This window comes from Heterodontus francisci, chromosome 22 (genome assembly GCF_036365525.1).
Source record: "Heterodontus francisci isolate sHetFra1 chromosome 22, sHetFra1.hap1, whole genome shotgun sequence".
NCBI classification, from domain to species: Eukaryota; Metazoa; Chordata; class Chondrichthyes; order Heterodontiformes; family Heterodontidae; genus Heterodontus; species Heterodontus francisci.
In genome coordinates, this window is record NC_090392.1 from 58,618,443 (window position 1) to 58,633,328 (window position 14,886).

General features: G+C 40.6%; 1 protein-coding gene across 1 annotated transcript in view; it reads left to right on the plus strand.

The window, feature by feature from the left end:
* The window catches only part of LOC137381382 (beta-galactosidase-1-like protein 2), a 75,426-nt gene that overhangs the window by 26,619 nt on the left and 33,921 nt on the right, over positions 1-14,886 (plus strand). Inside the window, exons 4-10 of the mRNA XM_068053886.1 lie at positions 545-640; positions 4,181-4,289; positions 5,340-5,432; positions 7,024-7,105; positions 7,757-7,818; positions 11,904-11,985; positions 13,949-14,086. Coding sequence (XP_067909987.1) covers positions 545-640; positions 4,181-4,289; positions 5,340-5,432; positions 7,024-7,105; positions 7,757-7,818; positions 11,904-11,985; positions 13,949-14,086 — 662 coding nt within the window. The remainder of the gene's footprint in view (positions 1-544; positions 641-4,180; positions 4,290-5,339; positions 5,433-7,023; positions 7,106-7,756; positions 7,819-11,903; positions 11,986-13,948; positions 14,087-14,886) is intronic.

The following is a 14,886-nucleotide window of genomic DNA, read 5'->3' on the forward strand; positions in this document are numbered from 1 at the left end:
AAATTTATTTGTAACACTGGATTTGATTTTATTATTAGAATATCTGATTTGCTTATTGTACTTTATTTGATCTCTTTGGAACTGTCCAATTTTCTGTATAGCACTGCACATATGATTTCTGTATGACTATTATTTTTGGTCAGCTAGGTATCTGACACCCATGGAAAACCAACACCATGCTTAACTACCTCCAAACCAAAACTACTAAGGAATCCACAGAGAAGAAAAAATGTCTATTTTTATAGTGCCTTTTGTGATCTCAGGATGTGCCAAAGCACATCATAGCAAATTAAGTACTTTTGAAATTTAGGCCCTGATGTATTGTAGAAAACATTAATTGCTTTTATTTGTCCAATATAAAGTACATACTCTGTCCCCATATGGACATATCCCACTTACCTGAGCTGAGAGAATTTAGATACTCTTAAGAGCCCAAGGATAAAAAACCACCGGTGAGTGCAGGATTTAGAGTTCATCTCGAAAGATACCACAAGTTCACTTTGCTCAAAAGTTGAACTTACTGTAATATTATTTTGTGTCGCAGGGCATATCTCAGACTGGCCAGTGATTTGGATTTATGGGTCATTTTACGTCCAGGACCATATATCTGCTCGGAGTTGGATCTTGGCGGTTTACCCAGGTAAATGCAGCAGGAATCATAACTATAGAAAATCTGTGTTTCAAATCATCCAGACTGAAGGTGAAACTTAATGCAGCAATATCTACAGAGTCTTTGCTCACATTGCTGAAAATGTGTTTATGTTTCTAGCCGTCAGTGTGGATACCGTCCTTGCTTAGAGTTAGGTCTAAAAATAGGCTATAGTGTGTTAAAAGATAAGAATATAATGATGGGCTCAAATGACCTCGTAAGCTGAGAAAGCAAAGCTTAAGTTGCTATAATTAAAATTTCTCTCTGTATTAATGCTTTAGAAAATACCACAGATTGTGTACTGCATAGAAATGTAGGGACTCTGCATGCTAATCTTCACAAAATGTGGATATGAATAAGCCAGCAGGGTTAATGGAAAATAGCAGTGTTTGTCCAGCTGTGCTGGATCATGCTTCCCTCCTAAAATGTATTCACTAAACTAGCAAAGAAAACCTTGCTTTTTAAAACACTGTTAAAAACCCTAGTAAAGACCATTGCAGAGAAAGCTATAGAGCATCTCACTGTGGGAGCCGGGATAAGATGAGTTGTAACTTTGAGATTCAGAAGAGGAGTTGGTTAATTTGAGCAGAAAGAATTCAGGATTTCACAACGATGACATGGCTGGCGTCAAAAGATTTTCCTCCTTTTGGTGCCTGTTTGATAAAGATGTTCTACAATTAATTATATTCTATTTATACTTTTATTTACATAGGGAAACCTTAAAAGAAGTCGAAGTAGTGCCCAAGATTATTACAAGAAGTTAAATTCTGGTCTATAAATGATGTTTGTGATACATTGAAAGCAGATGATAACCATATTAAATTATTGAGTATGTAGGGTGGAACTGTTACATGGTTCAGCTTGGGATGGGAGAAAATGCATTGTTTTAATCAAATAAAAGCAAAATACTGCAGATGCTGGAAATCTGAAATAAAAACAAGAAATGCTGGAAATACTCATTTTTTAAAAATATTTTTTCATGGGATGTGGGCGTCGCAGGCCGGGCCAGCATTTATTGCCCATCCCTAAATGCCCTTGAACTGAGTGGCTTGCTAGGCCATTTCAGAGGGCATGTAAAAGTTAACCACATTGCTGTGGGTCTGGAGTCACATGTCAGCCAGACCAGGTAAGGACAGCAGATTTCCTTCCCTAAAGGACATTAGTGAACCAAATGGGTTCTTATAACAATCAACAATGGTTTCATGGCCATTAGACTAGCTTTAAATTCCAGATTTATTAATTGAATTCAAATTCCACCTTCTGCTGTGGTGGGATTCGAAACCATGTCCCCAGAGCAATACCTGGGTCTCTGGGTTACTAGTCCAGTGACAGTACCAGTACGCCACCGCCTCCCCAGATCTGGCAGCATCTGTGGAGAGAGAAGCACAGTTAATGTTTCAGGTCAGTGACCCTTCTTCAGAACTGACAAATTAGGAATGTAAAAGGTTTTAAGCAAGTAAAGCGGGGGTGGGACAAGAGATAACTTAATAGAGACATATAAGATAATCAGTGGGTTAGATAGGGTGGATAGTGAGAGTCTTTTTCCTCGGATGGTGATGGCAAACACGAGGGGACATAGCTTTCAGTTGAGGGGTGATAGATATAGGAGAGATGTTAGAGGTAGTTTCTTTACTCAGAGAGTAGTAGGGGCGTGGAACGCCCTGCCTGCAACAGTAGTAGACTCGCCAACTTTAAGGGCATTTAAGTGGTCATTGGATAGACATATGGATGAAAATGGAATAGTGTAGGTCAGATGGTTTCACAGGTCGGCGCAACATCGAGGGCCGAAGGGCCTGTACTGCGCTGTAATGTTCTAATTCTAAAAAACAAAAGAGGTGTTGATAGGACAAGGTCACAGAGAAGGTCATGGAACAAAGGCAAATGGTATGTTAATGGTGTGGTGAAAGACAAAGTGTTAGTACAGAGAGGGTGTCAATTGACAGTAAAATGAACAGCCCTGGCCCCAAACACAAACATGAAACCCACTTTTTTTTTCATGTTTGTGCACATCGATGTAAGATTATTAATATATAGGTTTATTGCTTTCCTAGTAAGCTTTTAAATCAGTATATACAATTCTGATCTTTTTCTGTTGACTTGCTTTCAGCTGGACGTAGTATCCTCTAGATTTGAAATCGACTGAGGTTACTCCTATATAGGGTGGGGCTTTAACTAATTTGCACTGCATTTGTTAATGATTTCATGTGAAGGTCTTCTGCTCACTGTTATAGCAACGTTGTTACTTCTATAGTGGACAAGAGAACTTTGCACAAATGTGTTAAAGTAGTGTAAATAAAACATGGTGGAATTTCACCTCATATAGTTCAGCTCCAGTCAATGTTTTGCACATGTAAATAAATCCCTGTAATTTCCACATATAGTCATGTAGTTTGGTAGTTATTGCGACACCTTGAGAGTATGTGTCCATATGCAGTGAGTCTACACATGGTTTACAGGTGCATTGAAATCTAGGTTGAGTGCAGAATTGATAGCCACGACCATGCTCCCTTTAAAATTTAGTTGTTGTGCGTGGCCAGTTTTTTCAATGTACGATCCCTTTTGAATATATTTGTAAATGTGGTATTTATCACTGTATCTTCCAGGCTGCTGTGTGGCTGCATACCTGCGCAGCTTAGTGGGCACATTGCCTGTGACTAGTTGTGATCAGATGCTTACACGCATTCTATACCGCATACACCACTCACATCCTGAATTTGTTCAACTAGTGTAGGGTAAGAAAATTCTTATTCAAATTTTTTTATTATTTTATGGGATGTGGGCATTGCTGGCAAGGTCAGCATTTGTTAGGCAGTTAAAAGTCAACCGCATTTCTGTGTGTCTGGAGTCACCTGTAGACCAGACCAGGTAAGTACAGCAGATTTCCTTCCTGAAGGCCATTAGTGAACCAGATGGGTTTTTATAACAATTGATAGTTTAAAGGCACCATTACTGAGACTAGCTTTCAACTCAAGATTTCAATTCCACCAGCTACCATGGTGGGTTTTGAATTCAAGTCCTCAGGGCATTAGCCTGGGCCTCTGAATTATTAGTTCAGTGACATTACCATTGCGCTACCGTCTCCCTGCTGGAATATAGCTGCAGTAAACAGATCTTTTCTTTATTTAGCTGTATTGTAGTGGGCTATGTTGCTACTAACAGAAGCCTTAACAACAATGACTGTAAGAGCATTGTGGTCAGCCCTGGTCATTAAAAACTGAGTCAAAAAAAATCCTTTTTCCAGAGTAGAAGAAAATCTAGACTTTTAGTAATTTCTTGACCATTAATATTTTCGCACTAGTGAAATATTTTACAGGACAGTGACAGCCAACACTCCAAATTATAAGGCAGGAATATCCAGTTTTTTTTTTCCTGTTGATTGATACAGGGGAATATGTTCTTCATTTATAAAAGTACTAACACTGAGGAGAAATGAGCATTGGGTACAGGAAACTATTTATTTTAGGGGATTAATTAATTCCACTAAATGTGTTGTGTTTTCTCCCCTGCCCCCCCCCCCCCCCGCCCCCGCAGTTGGTTGCTGAGAGACAAGAACATGAAACTGCGCACGACTTACTTCGGGTTTACTGATGCGGTTGATGATTTTTTTGATGAACTGATTCCTAAAGTTATTCCCTTTCAGGTGAGCCTGAGCAGTTCATTAATTCTTGATATGTACAGCCGTGTCTCTAAGAAATGTTAATTTTGCAGTACTTGGTAAGGTTCCCCCATTTCCTTTTATTGTTTGCACTTGGCAAACTAACACTCTAGCAACCAGCGTTTGTTCTGATTCAGATATTTGCAATGTGCAACCTGTTAGTCATCAACATAAAATATCTTTAAATGGAAAAGATGTACATCACTAATCTGCTCATCCCCCCCAGGATTATGCCAAATACTGGCTTTCTTAAAGTTAACTGTACTAAGGCAGAAGCCTTGTGAAGATATCATTCATTCCCGCATGATTTTAGGGCTGATTTTCCATCTTTTACCATTCCTGGTTGATATCCAGCAAGTCTTGCTGCTAGTGTTGTGTCCCTCACCCTCTCCACCTTCTCTTTTCATGTAAGACCCTCCGTAAAACCCATCTCTTTGACCAAGCTTTTGATCACACTTCCTAATGTCGTCTCCTTTGGCTTGGAATCCAATTCTTTGATTCTACCAATGTGAAATCCTTTGAGGTTGCTTTACGTTATAAAAATCAAACTGATTTTCTAATGTCCTTTAGGAAAGGAAACCTACTGTCCTTACCTGGTCTGGCCTACATGTAACTCCAGTCCCACATAAATGTGGTAGTCTAAGCAAGCATTCAGTTGTATCCAACCACTATTCTTTCAAGAAGAAGGTCCACCATCGCATTCTCAGGGAAACTGGAAATGGGCAATAAATGCTGCCCTCATCTGCAATGCTTGGACATTGAGAATAAAAAAAGTAAATTGTTTGGCGCTGGCGAGATCAGACTTGGTAGCAGATTTGTAGATTGTTGATGCTCCCTATCTAAGCTCACAGTTGAAGAGCAGCCACTTGGATGAAGTATTGGATGGTGCCCATAACATGGCACTGTACCCCATAAGATGGCAACACTTCCAGGAGTGGAGGCAATTGACGGAAGGGGAAAGGAAAAATAATGGGAATGATAAAAGTGAGTTTTAATCATTGAAATAGCTTCCAATCCTGTTTCCTTGATTTGTAGTACAAAGAAGGAGGCCCAATCATTGCTGTACAAGTAGAAAATGAATATGGTGGCTACGCCAAAGATCCGAAGTACATGGGTTTTGTGTATGAGGTAATGTGTTATTTATCTATGTGAATGAAAATAATGTAACGTAATGTAATTTTAATTCTTGCTCCTCACTCTCTGTCCATTCAAGAACATTCTTTGGATGAACAGGTGAGGGGAGGGGAGGGGGGTGGTGGTGGCAGGTGGTGTGTGATCTTATCCTAGGCCTCTACTAATTACACCCTGGAAAAGCTTCTAGCAAGACTACACAGCCTCCTACAGTAACCGAATTTGGGGTCAGTGGCTTTGCATTTTCTCTTAGCTTTTAATAGCTTTGTATAAATTAAAATAATTAAAATAAATTATACAAAGGCCATATTCTGGACTGATCTTAGGAAGTACTTCTTCAGATAATGAGTGATCAATACCTGGAATGGTCTCCTGAGCAGAACAGTGGAGGAAAAAGCTCTGGACTCCCTGGAGAGATAGTTGGATGCTGGGAAGAGCAAACCATAGGTTTCTGCAGAAGGATGAGCTCCATGAGACAGATGACTTTCCTCATCTGTACTTGTCTTTGTGATGCCAGGCTGAAAAAGTGGACTGTACTAAGGAGAGGAGGTTTGAGATATCTTCTCACCCTTTGTATCATTATGGCTCCAAGCTTCTACTCGGCATCTTGGATTTTGCTATATGGGGAACAAATCTGTATCCTACCACTCTGATGCAATATTGAACTATTATAACATGTGTATGCTACAGGATACTCAGTACTTGTGTGACATTTGTGTCATGAGATCGGAGCAAATTTTGCCACCGTGAAGAACTCCTTCATTAGCTTGAACATAATAAATAGATGAGCGCTTGAAATACTGAGCAAAGTGATGTAAAGCAGGTGTGCTAAGCATTCATTTATTGCTGTTGCACATTGTCATTTCTGTTTATCAAGTTTATGGTTGAAATGAGTAGATTTATGAATTTGAGCTCCAGCAGGAGAGCCATGCTCATAGGAAGCGCAGGTTGGAAGTATAGTCGCTGCAGCCTTGTGCTGATTCTCCGACCTGCTGGGATTGGTGAATTTTCCTGATATGGCTGACGTCCCATAGCTGCCTGACCAAGGATAATGTGGTTCCGTGCCTGCGTGTTTACATGTGCAAGAGTCCATTCACCATATTCCGAAGGTCCCTGGACTGTTAATGTTACTGATGACCTGTTGGAACAGCTGTTTCCCTGCTAATGCTAAATGTTTGTTTGAACGTGGAATTTAAACATTTCCTTGTATTGGTTATGCTGCAGCAGTATGTGAGGTGGTTGTGCACAGCCTGCCTAAATTTGGTTCCGGTGACTTCACTCACCAATTGTACATCCAGCCATTACAAATGTTGAAGCATTACGCATCACTAACTGTTATGTATGTTCTCAAAGACCAAATGTGAGCCTCCAGCAATATGTGTGTTTCTTCCCTAAAACCATGGCACGAACACGATGGGCTGAATGGCCTCCTTCTGTGCTGTAATTTTTCTGTGGTTCTGTGGTTCTAACCACTGAAGTTGATAGTGATTTATCCACATGGTATGTATTGTGCAGGCCACATATTTGAGATCCTTGTTGGCAGTTTGAATAAACAGACCCAAAGTGATTTTTGTTTTAATCCTGAAAGGCCCTGTTGAACAGAGGGATAGTGGAATTATTCATGACTTCTGACAACAAAGACGGATTAAGTAAAGGATCAATCGCAGGAGGTATGTAGTATCTTGGGGATTAGGGAGATAAATGATTTCTTGACAATTTTAATAATTATTGCGCAGGGAATACAAGTTAAAATAAAACTCCTACTTCTGCAGTTATGTATGAAGCAGCTTCAATTAATTTTGATCAGGCACAAAAACTAGGAAAGCTTCTTTCAGATGCAACCGACTAGCGTTGCAAAAAGCATATGGCATTACTAAGCCATAACACAGTAAACATCTGTATTCAGGTGGCTCAGTTGAATTGGCTTGGCTTTGTCCAGGCATGCTACCACTTTTTATAGGATTACCCAAGTAATAGAACATGTGGGTCCTTATCCACCAAATTGAAAGCACTGAGATAAGTGCCAATTTTGGTGTTGGACAGTGGTGGTGGGCGGAAGAGGAGGTTTGTGATGTTCAGAATGCAGCTAGGTGTTCTCATGAAGGAGTTGGGGTGCAAGAAAATGAGCTTTATTGGTCCAAATGGCATTTCTTATTCTTAAGTCTTACACTCTTACACTCTAGACTCTAGTGTTATCCTCCCTTACACAAGGAAAAGTTTTCCAATACATTGTATTATTAACCTGTAAAGTTAGGTGTAAAAGTAAATTTCTTGTTTGTGTGAATATGTTGGATTGCTAATCTATTTTGATACACTTACAGCTTTGCCAACTATCAACTTTCAGAAGCTGGATTCTGGACAAAGGCTTCTGAAAAGTCTGCAAGTAAGATTTTTATATATTCTCATTCATTTGGTGAAAATACTCATTCGTGGCAAGCTTCTACAATGTCCTTAACTCAGAACTTGTAGTTTTTCTCTCTTTCATTGTTAAAAAGAATAAAGGCATAGTCAGGCAACTTGACTGTTTCTAAGCTCAGGAACACTGAGATGTAAAATTTCAGCTTTCCAGCTGCAGCTCCTGGTAACTCTGCAGTTCAGTGCTTTTCAGGGAGTCACTGAAGTGCGGCAGAAAGTTCTGAGTACCAGTAGCAAAGTTGAACATTTTAGTGCGTCGATGGAGAGAGAGAGAGTGTTAACTTTTCAGTTTGGTGACCCTTTGTCAGAACTGGAAGTATTTGGCAATGTAACAGTTTTTAAGTTAGGCAGGGAAAGGGGGAGGGGAGGAAAGCACAGAAGGGGAAGGTCTGTGATAGGGTGGAAGGCAGGAGCGATTAATGACAAAAGGGATGAAAGTGAAAAACAAAAAGAGATAATAATGGGGCAAGTAAAGGAACAAAAGGTGGGTCTAGAGAAGCTCCAAATGTGAAAAGCAGAATCACCATCAACAGCTGTCATCCAAAAAATGTGTATGTGTTGTACTATAAGCAGGATACAACAGTTACATTGTAATGTAAAAGTGTTAGATCATGTTAAAACTGGTTATAACCCATTAGTGTGACCACATTCAGAAAATATTTGGCACCCTACAATCCCAAACAGTTTGATGTGTTGGAAATCATTTAGCGAAGCATGGGAAGAATGATCACAGACAGGCAGGAAATATGGCATAAGGTTTTAAAATTATTTAAGGAATAGTTAACATTGATGCAGCCAGGCTATCCAGTTTGGACTGTGGATACAGACCTATAGACAATAAGTATAAAATTAATGAGCCTCAAACGTTACTTGGGATCAAAAGTATTTTATGTTCAACACCTTTATAAAGGAGTAGAGTGAATATCAGAGTAAGGATGGAGATTGGGGATTGTACAAATAACTGTCAATCTCAAATGATTTAATGTTTTGTGGAACATAATTTCTGCACTTCTGAGACTATGGAAATACTTGCTGAGGTAGGCAACTGGTGAAGGCTGAAGTATTTAGATAGATGTTTTTTAAGTAATTAGAACAAGAAATGCTGGAAACACTCAGCAGGTCTGGCAGCATCTGTGGAAAGAGAAGCAGAGTTAACGTTTCAGGTCAGTGACCCTTCTTCAGAACTGGCAAATATTAGAAATGTCAAAGGTTATAAGCAAGTAAAGTGGGGGTGGGGCAAGAGATAACAAAGGAGGTGTAGATAGGACAAGGTCACAGAATAGCTGACCAGAAGGTCATGGAGCAAAGATATGGTAATGGTGTGTTGAAAGACAAAGCATTAGTACAGAAAGGGTGTTAACGGACTGAAAATTGAACAGCCGCAAGTACAAACATGAAAAAAACAGTGGGTAAGCAAACTGAACAAACTAAGCTGAAATAAAATAAAATAGACACAAAAAAAATTTTTAAAAAGGAAAAATAAAAAAAATAACTAAAAATAAAAGTAAAATGGGGGGCCCGTCATGCTCTGAAATTATTGTATTACGTGTTCAGTCCGGCAGGCTGTAGTGTGCCTAATCGGTAAATGAGATGCTGTTCCTTGAGCTTGCATTGATGTTCACTGGAACACTGCAGCAATCCCAGGACAGAGGTGTGAGCATGAGAGCAGGGGGGAGTGTCGAAATGGCAAGCAACTGGAAGCTCAGGGTCCTGCTTGCAGACTGAGCGGAGGTGTTCTGCAAAGTGGTCACCCAGTCTGCGTTTGATCTCCCCAATGTAGAAGAGACTACATTGTGAGCAGCGAATACAGCATACTACATTGAAAGAAGTACAAGTAAATCGCTGCTTCACCTGAAAGGAGTGTCTGAAGCCTTGGGCAGTGAGGAGAGAGGAGGTAAATGGGCAGGTATTACACCACCTGCGATTGCATGGGAAGGTGCCGTGGGAAGGGAATGAGGTGGTGGGGGTAATGGAGGAGTGGACCAGGTGTCACGGAGGGAACGATCCCTTCGGAATGCTGACGGGAAGGGAGGGGAAGATGTGTTTGGTAGTGGCATCGCGCTGGAGGTGGCGGAAATGGTGGAGGATGATCCTTTGGATATGGAGGCTGATGGGGTGGGAAGTGAGGACAAGGGGAACCCTGTCACGGTTCTGGGAGGGAGGGGAAGGGGTGAGGGTAGAGGTGCGGGAAATGGCCTGGACACGGTTGAGGGCCCTGTCAACCACAGTGGGGTGGAATCCTTGTTTGCGGAAAAAGGAAGACCTATCGGAAGCGCTGTCATGGAAGATAGCATCATCAAAGCTGATGTGTCGGAGATGGAGAAACTGGGAGAATGGGATGGAGTCCTTACAGGAGGCAGGGTGTGAAGTGTAGTCGAGGTAGCTGAGGGAGTCGGTGAGTTTATAATGGATATTAGTAGACAGCCTATCCCCAGAGATGGAGACAGAGAAATCGAGGAAGGGAAGTGTCGGAGATGGACCATGTAAAGGTGAGAGAAGGGTGGAAATTAGAAGCAAAGTTGATAACATTTTCCAGTTCAGGGCGGGAGCAGGAAACAGCACCGATACAGTCATCAATGTACTGGAAAAAGAGTTGGGGGAGGGGGCCTAAGTAGGACTGGAACAAGGAATGTTCGACATATCACACAAAAAGACAGGCAAAACTAGGACCCATGCGGGTACCCATAGCAACATCTTGTACTTGAAGGAAGTGAGTGGAGTTGAAGGACAAGTTGTTCAATGTGAGAACAAGTTCAGTCAGGCAGAGGAGGGTGGTGGTGGTGGGTGGGGACTGGTTGGGACTCTGTTCAAGGAAGAAGCGGAGAGTCCTCAAACTGTCCTGGTGGGGGATGGAGGTGTCGAGAGATTGGACGTCCATAGTGAAGATGAGGCGGTTGGGGCCAGGAAACTGGAAATTGTCAAAATGACGTAGGGCGTCAGAAGAGTCACGGATGTAGGTGGGAAGAGACTGGACCAGTGGAGAAAAGATAGAGTCAAGATAGGAAGAAATAGGTTCATTGGGGCAGGAGCAGGCTGACACAATGGGTCTGCCTGGACAGTCCTGTTTTTCAAGTGTTTTTTGAAGTGTTGCTTGATTTTATCTTGAAGGCAGCAGGAGATCAAATGGATAGGAAGAGGCCCATGGATGGTCGTGATCTGTGGACATTTGGTGGTGGAATTACATTTTGTTATTCCACATTTTCTTCTCTTGTCTATTTAGGATATACAAATTCCTTGAAATTAAAATCTGTATGAAACCATACATCCTGATGTACTGAATTTTTTTTTTAAATGCAGATGTGAAACCAATCCACTCTAAGTGTTTAGATATTGTCAAATTGTGATTTTCTGCCAATAAATGTTTCCAAATCTTGATTGAGAACATTTGTAGCTCCGAAGCAACCTTTCGTGAGTAGAGGCTTTAGCAGTTCAGCCTCTGAGCTTCTCAACAATCAAGGAATCAGTAGCTCGGAACAATATTAGACTACAGAACCTAGAACCTCCATCGTGAATTTTTGGTTTGCCTTGATCTTAGCCAGGAAATGGTAGGGATGCTATTGTTAGCATCAGAGCCTTGTGCTGGAAAGGGTTAAAAAACAAAATCTGCGATTTATCGCTAGCCAGGGGTGCATGTGTGCCTGTGTGTGGATATGTGAATTTCCACTGTAAACAGGTTTGGGTTTGGCTGTGATGACTTCCGCAGCCAAATAATGTGTCCATGTGCCAGTATTTAATGTTTACGTTGTCTAGTGGATGAAGCATCACTGAGCAGTCAGCATTATGGAAACACAGCTCACCAGAGAGTTAGCACCTTCAAGAAGAGAGAAAGGGGAAGAAGATTGAATGTTAATAATTGTGGAAGCAGAAAGTTACAATCTCTGGGCAGTTGCCAGTAAATCTCTTGTGCTGATGCTCATTCATTCTCTGTCTCTGTCTTCTCCCCCCTCGACCCACTCAAAATTCTGCCTGTGTGTGTTATAACTTACGAGCGGGCTCCTGTGTTTCAATATTACTTCACTATAATGTCCCCAGTCTTTTTCCCTCCCTTTCTAGCCTGGCAAACCTCAGATGGTAATGGAGTACTGGAGTGGCTGGTTTGATCACTGGGGAAGCCATCATCACATCTATCGGGAAGGTATGTGCATTTGTTTGAGCTTTTCTTGTAATTCAGTTTGTCTCCTTTTCCTCATTTCATTGTTCTCATTTTAGAAAATGATTTATTCTGCCCCCTCAGTTATCTGTTGTAAATATTGTGAAAGTTGGAGTTGCTGAGAGCAATTCACTGTTTAGCTTGGATTTTATTTTCATGAGTTTTGTTAACTAATTTCTCATAACAATAAAGCCCATCCAAATCTTTGTCTGGTAATAATGTTGGGAGATTGCAAGCTAATCATGGAAATTAAAATGTGTGAAATTGGCTCTTGGCTCCCTCTTGTGAAAAATTCTTATTTTACAGTCTACCATCAACTTGCCAAGAACATGAAGACAATGAGATTTTACCCAAACCTTTGTAGCACTGATGAATTACTATATCCTAGTGGAATTCTCAAACACTAGGACAAATATAGCTGCCCTAACTGAGATCAGCTGAGTGTAAGCAAATGTCCAACAAGAGTCACTTCTCTTGCATAGTAATTAATTGTGTGAAACACTTTTAGACTTTCCAATGATATGGGCATAAAAGAAACAAAGGAAAGAACTTGCATTTATTATAGTGTCTTTCATGACCACAGGCAGTCACAAATAACTTCGCAGCCAATAACACATTTCAAGTGGATATACTGTTGTAATGTAGGAAACAAGACAGCCAATTTGTGCATAGCAAGCTCCCACAATGTCATATGACTGGATAATCTGTTAGTGATGTTGGTTGAGGGATAAATATTGACCAGGACACTGGGATAAACTTCCTTGCTCTTCTTCAAAATAGTACCATGGAATCTTTTTATATCCACCTGAGAGAGGAGACTGGTTTAACGTCTGATCCAAAGACAGCACACTGCCATTGCAGCGCTCCCTCAGTATTCCCCTGAAGTGTCAGCCTGCAGTATGTGCTCAAGCCTCTGGAGTGGGCTTAGGATAAAACAGAAACTGAACCTGACTCTCTAAGTTAGCCACTTACTACCTCAACAAGTTGCCTTATTGGGGAATAGTTTTTATTTTTAAAGGAAAATCTTTTAAATAGCATTTTACAGCAGCGAAGGAGACCTTTCGACCCATCATGCCTGTGCTGACTCGGAGTTCTACATCTATTTCTCTGCTCTTTCCCTGCAGTCTTTAAAATAATTGATCAAATATTTATTTCCTTCCCTTTCAAAAGCTTTTATGGATTCTGCTGTCCCCAACTATTTCTGGTCAGACAATCCATGTCCTAATAACTCTCTGATTAAAAAAAATCTCCCTATCTCTCCCTTCATTTTTGTGTTGAAGATCTTAAATTGATGCACTCTAGTTACCAACAAACGCTTAATTTGCTTCTCACAATTTTTTTGTCACATGAGTCTTGAACTGTAGTTTAGAGATATTTTCAAGGATCAGCAAGTACTTACTGCAAGATAAAAGATGACTGCTGGCAGTGCTGCTTGGCCAAATATCCAGTCATTGTAGTAACCCTATCTGCAAGAAGTAGTGGTTAGGTGACACCAAGATTTATGCGTTTGAAACCTGTAGATTGTGGGAGAAGTGGAAGAATGATGAAGGGAAGCAATTGCATGGTTTTAAACACCTGGGAAAGAATGATTTAGAGGGCGCAGACATGCAATGAATCTTGGAGGAATAAATGAGAAAAGTTTAAGAGGAGCATCGATCATGGTATTATAGATAAAATGGGGAAAGGTGAGCATGGTTACAATAGAAAGAGGTAAGGTTGGATCTGCTATCAATAATACAAGCTTTAATCTGCCTGTATTATTTTCCAAACAAATGTAAGCCTTGTACGTCAGTAGATCAGTCTATGTTTTTCTAAGTTTTCTTTACTTGTGGCTATACGTATAGCAAAGTCGTTATGTACTTTAGGAACAGACTGTGTTTGGGTCTTGACAGATGTATTTCTTCTCTATCTCACTCCATGAAGAAGTCACAGTTAATTTCTTCTGCAGGAATTTTGAATACCATTGCGGCACTTTTAAACAAGGGTGTTTCTATCAATCTCTACATGTTTCACGGAGGAACTAACTTTGGCTTTATGAATGGTGCTCAGGACTTTGGCACCTATATTGCTGATGTCACTAGCTATGGTGAGTACACTTGAGGTGTTGCTATATTCCCTCCACTGTTTGGTAACTGTTCATTTTGGGAGGCATCCTGTTCTGCTTTAGAGCTGGATGCAGAGCAGGCAAGTACTGTCAAATTAGTTGCAGTTTCTCCATATAATCGTTGTTGGAGCAGGGCTACTTTTTCAATCAGCCTTAATGGGGAAATCAGACAGCCAGAAACCATTTGCAGATGTGTCTGCAACGGAAACAAAAGTTACTACATGCTTTTTAAGCATCTGTTACTATTACGATCAGTGCAGTCAAACCTGATACCTTTCCTGACCTGTAGGGGTCAGGATCACGTTGGGAAGTGCATTTGGCAACTCGCCGAGCAGGTGAGGCCTGTCCTAAGAATGTGAAAGCAAAATAACTGCGAATCAAGTACCCTGTGTGTACCCAATGAATGCACAGGTGGAAATATTAAGTAAAGCTGGATAACGGGAAAGAATTTAATTTGTTCAGGTAGTACATTGCTGAATGAGTTTGTGTAAACTTCCTTTGTATACTATTTTGGTAGTCATATATGATTGTGTTAAATTAAGTAGTAACAAATACATTTTACACAGGTACATTTAAGCAGTGCACTGTCAGAGCAAAGTAGACTCTAAAGTATTAGTTTAAAAAAAATTGTTGGAATTGATCACATTCTCTGACAAAGTGCCTGAAATCCATTTGACCATACATAGGTTGCATGATAGTTTTGTGGTCAAATGTCATGTGACTTCACTGTCCTCTATAGGAATCTAAACTAAAAAAACAGAAAATGCTGGAAAAACACAGCA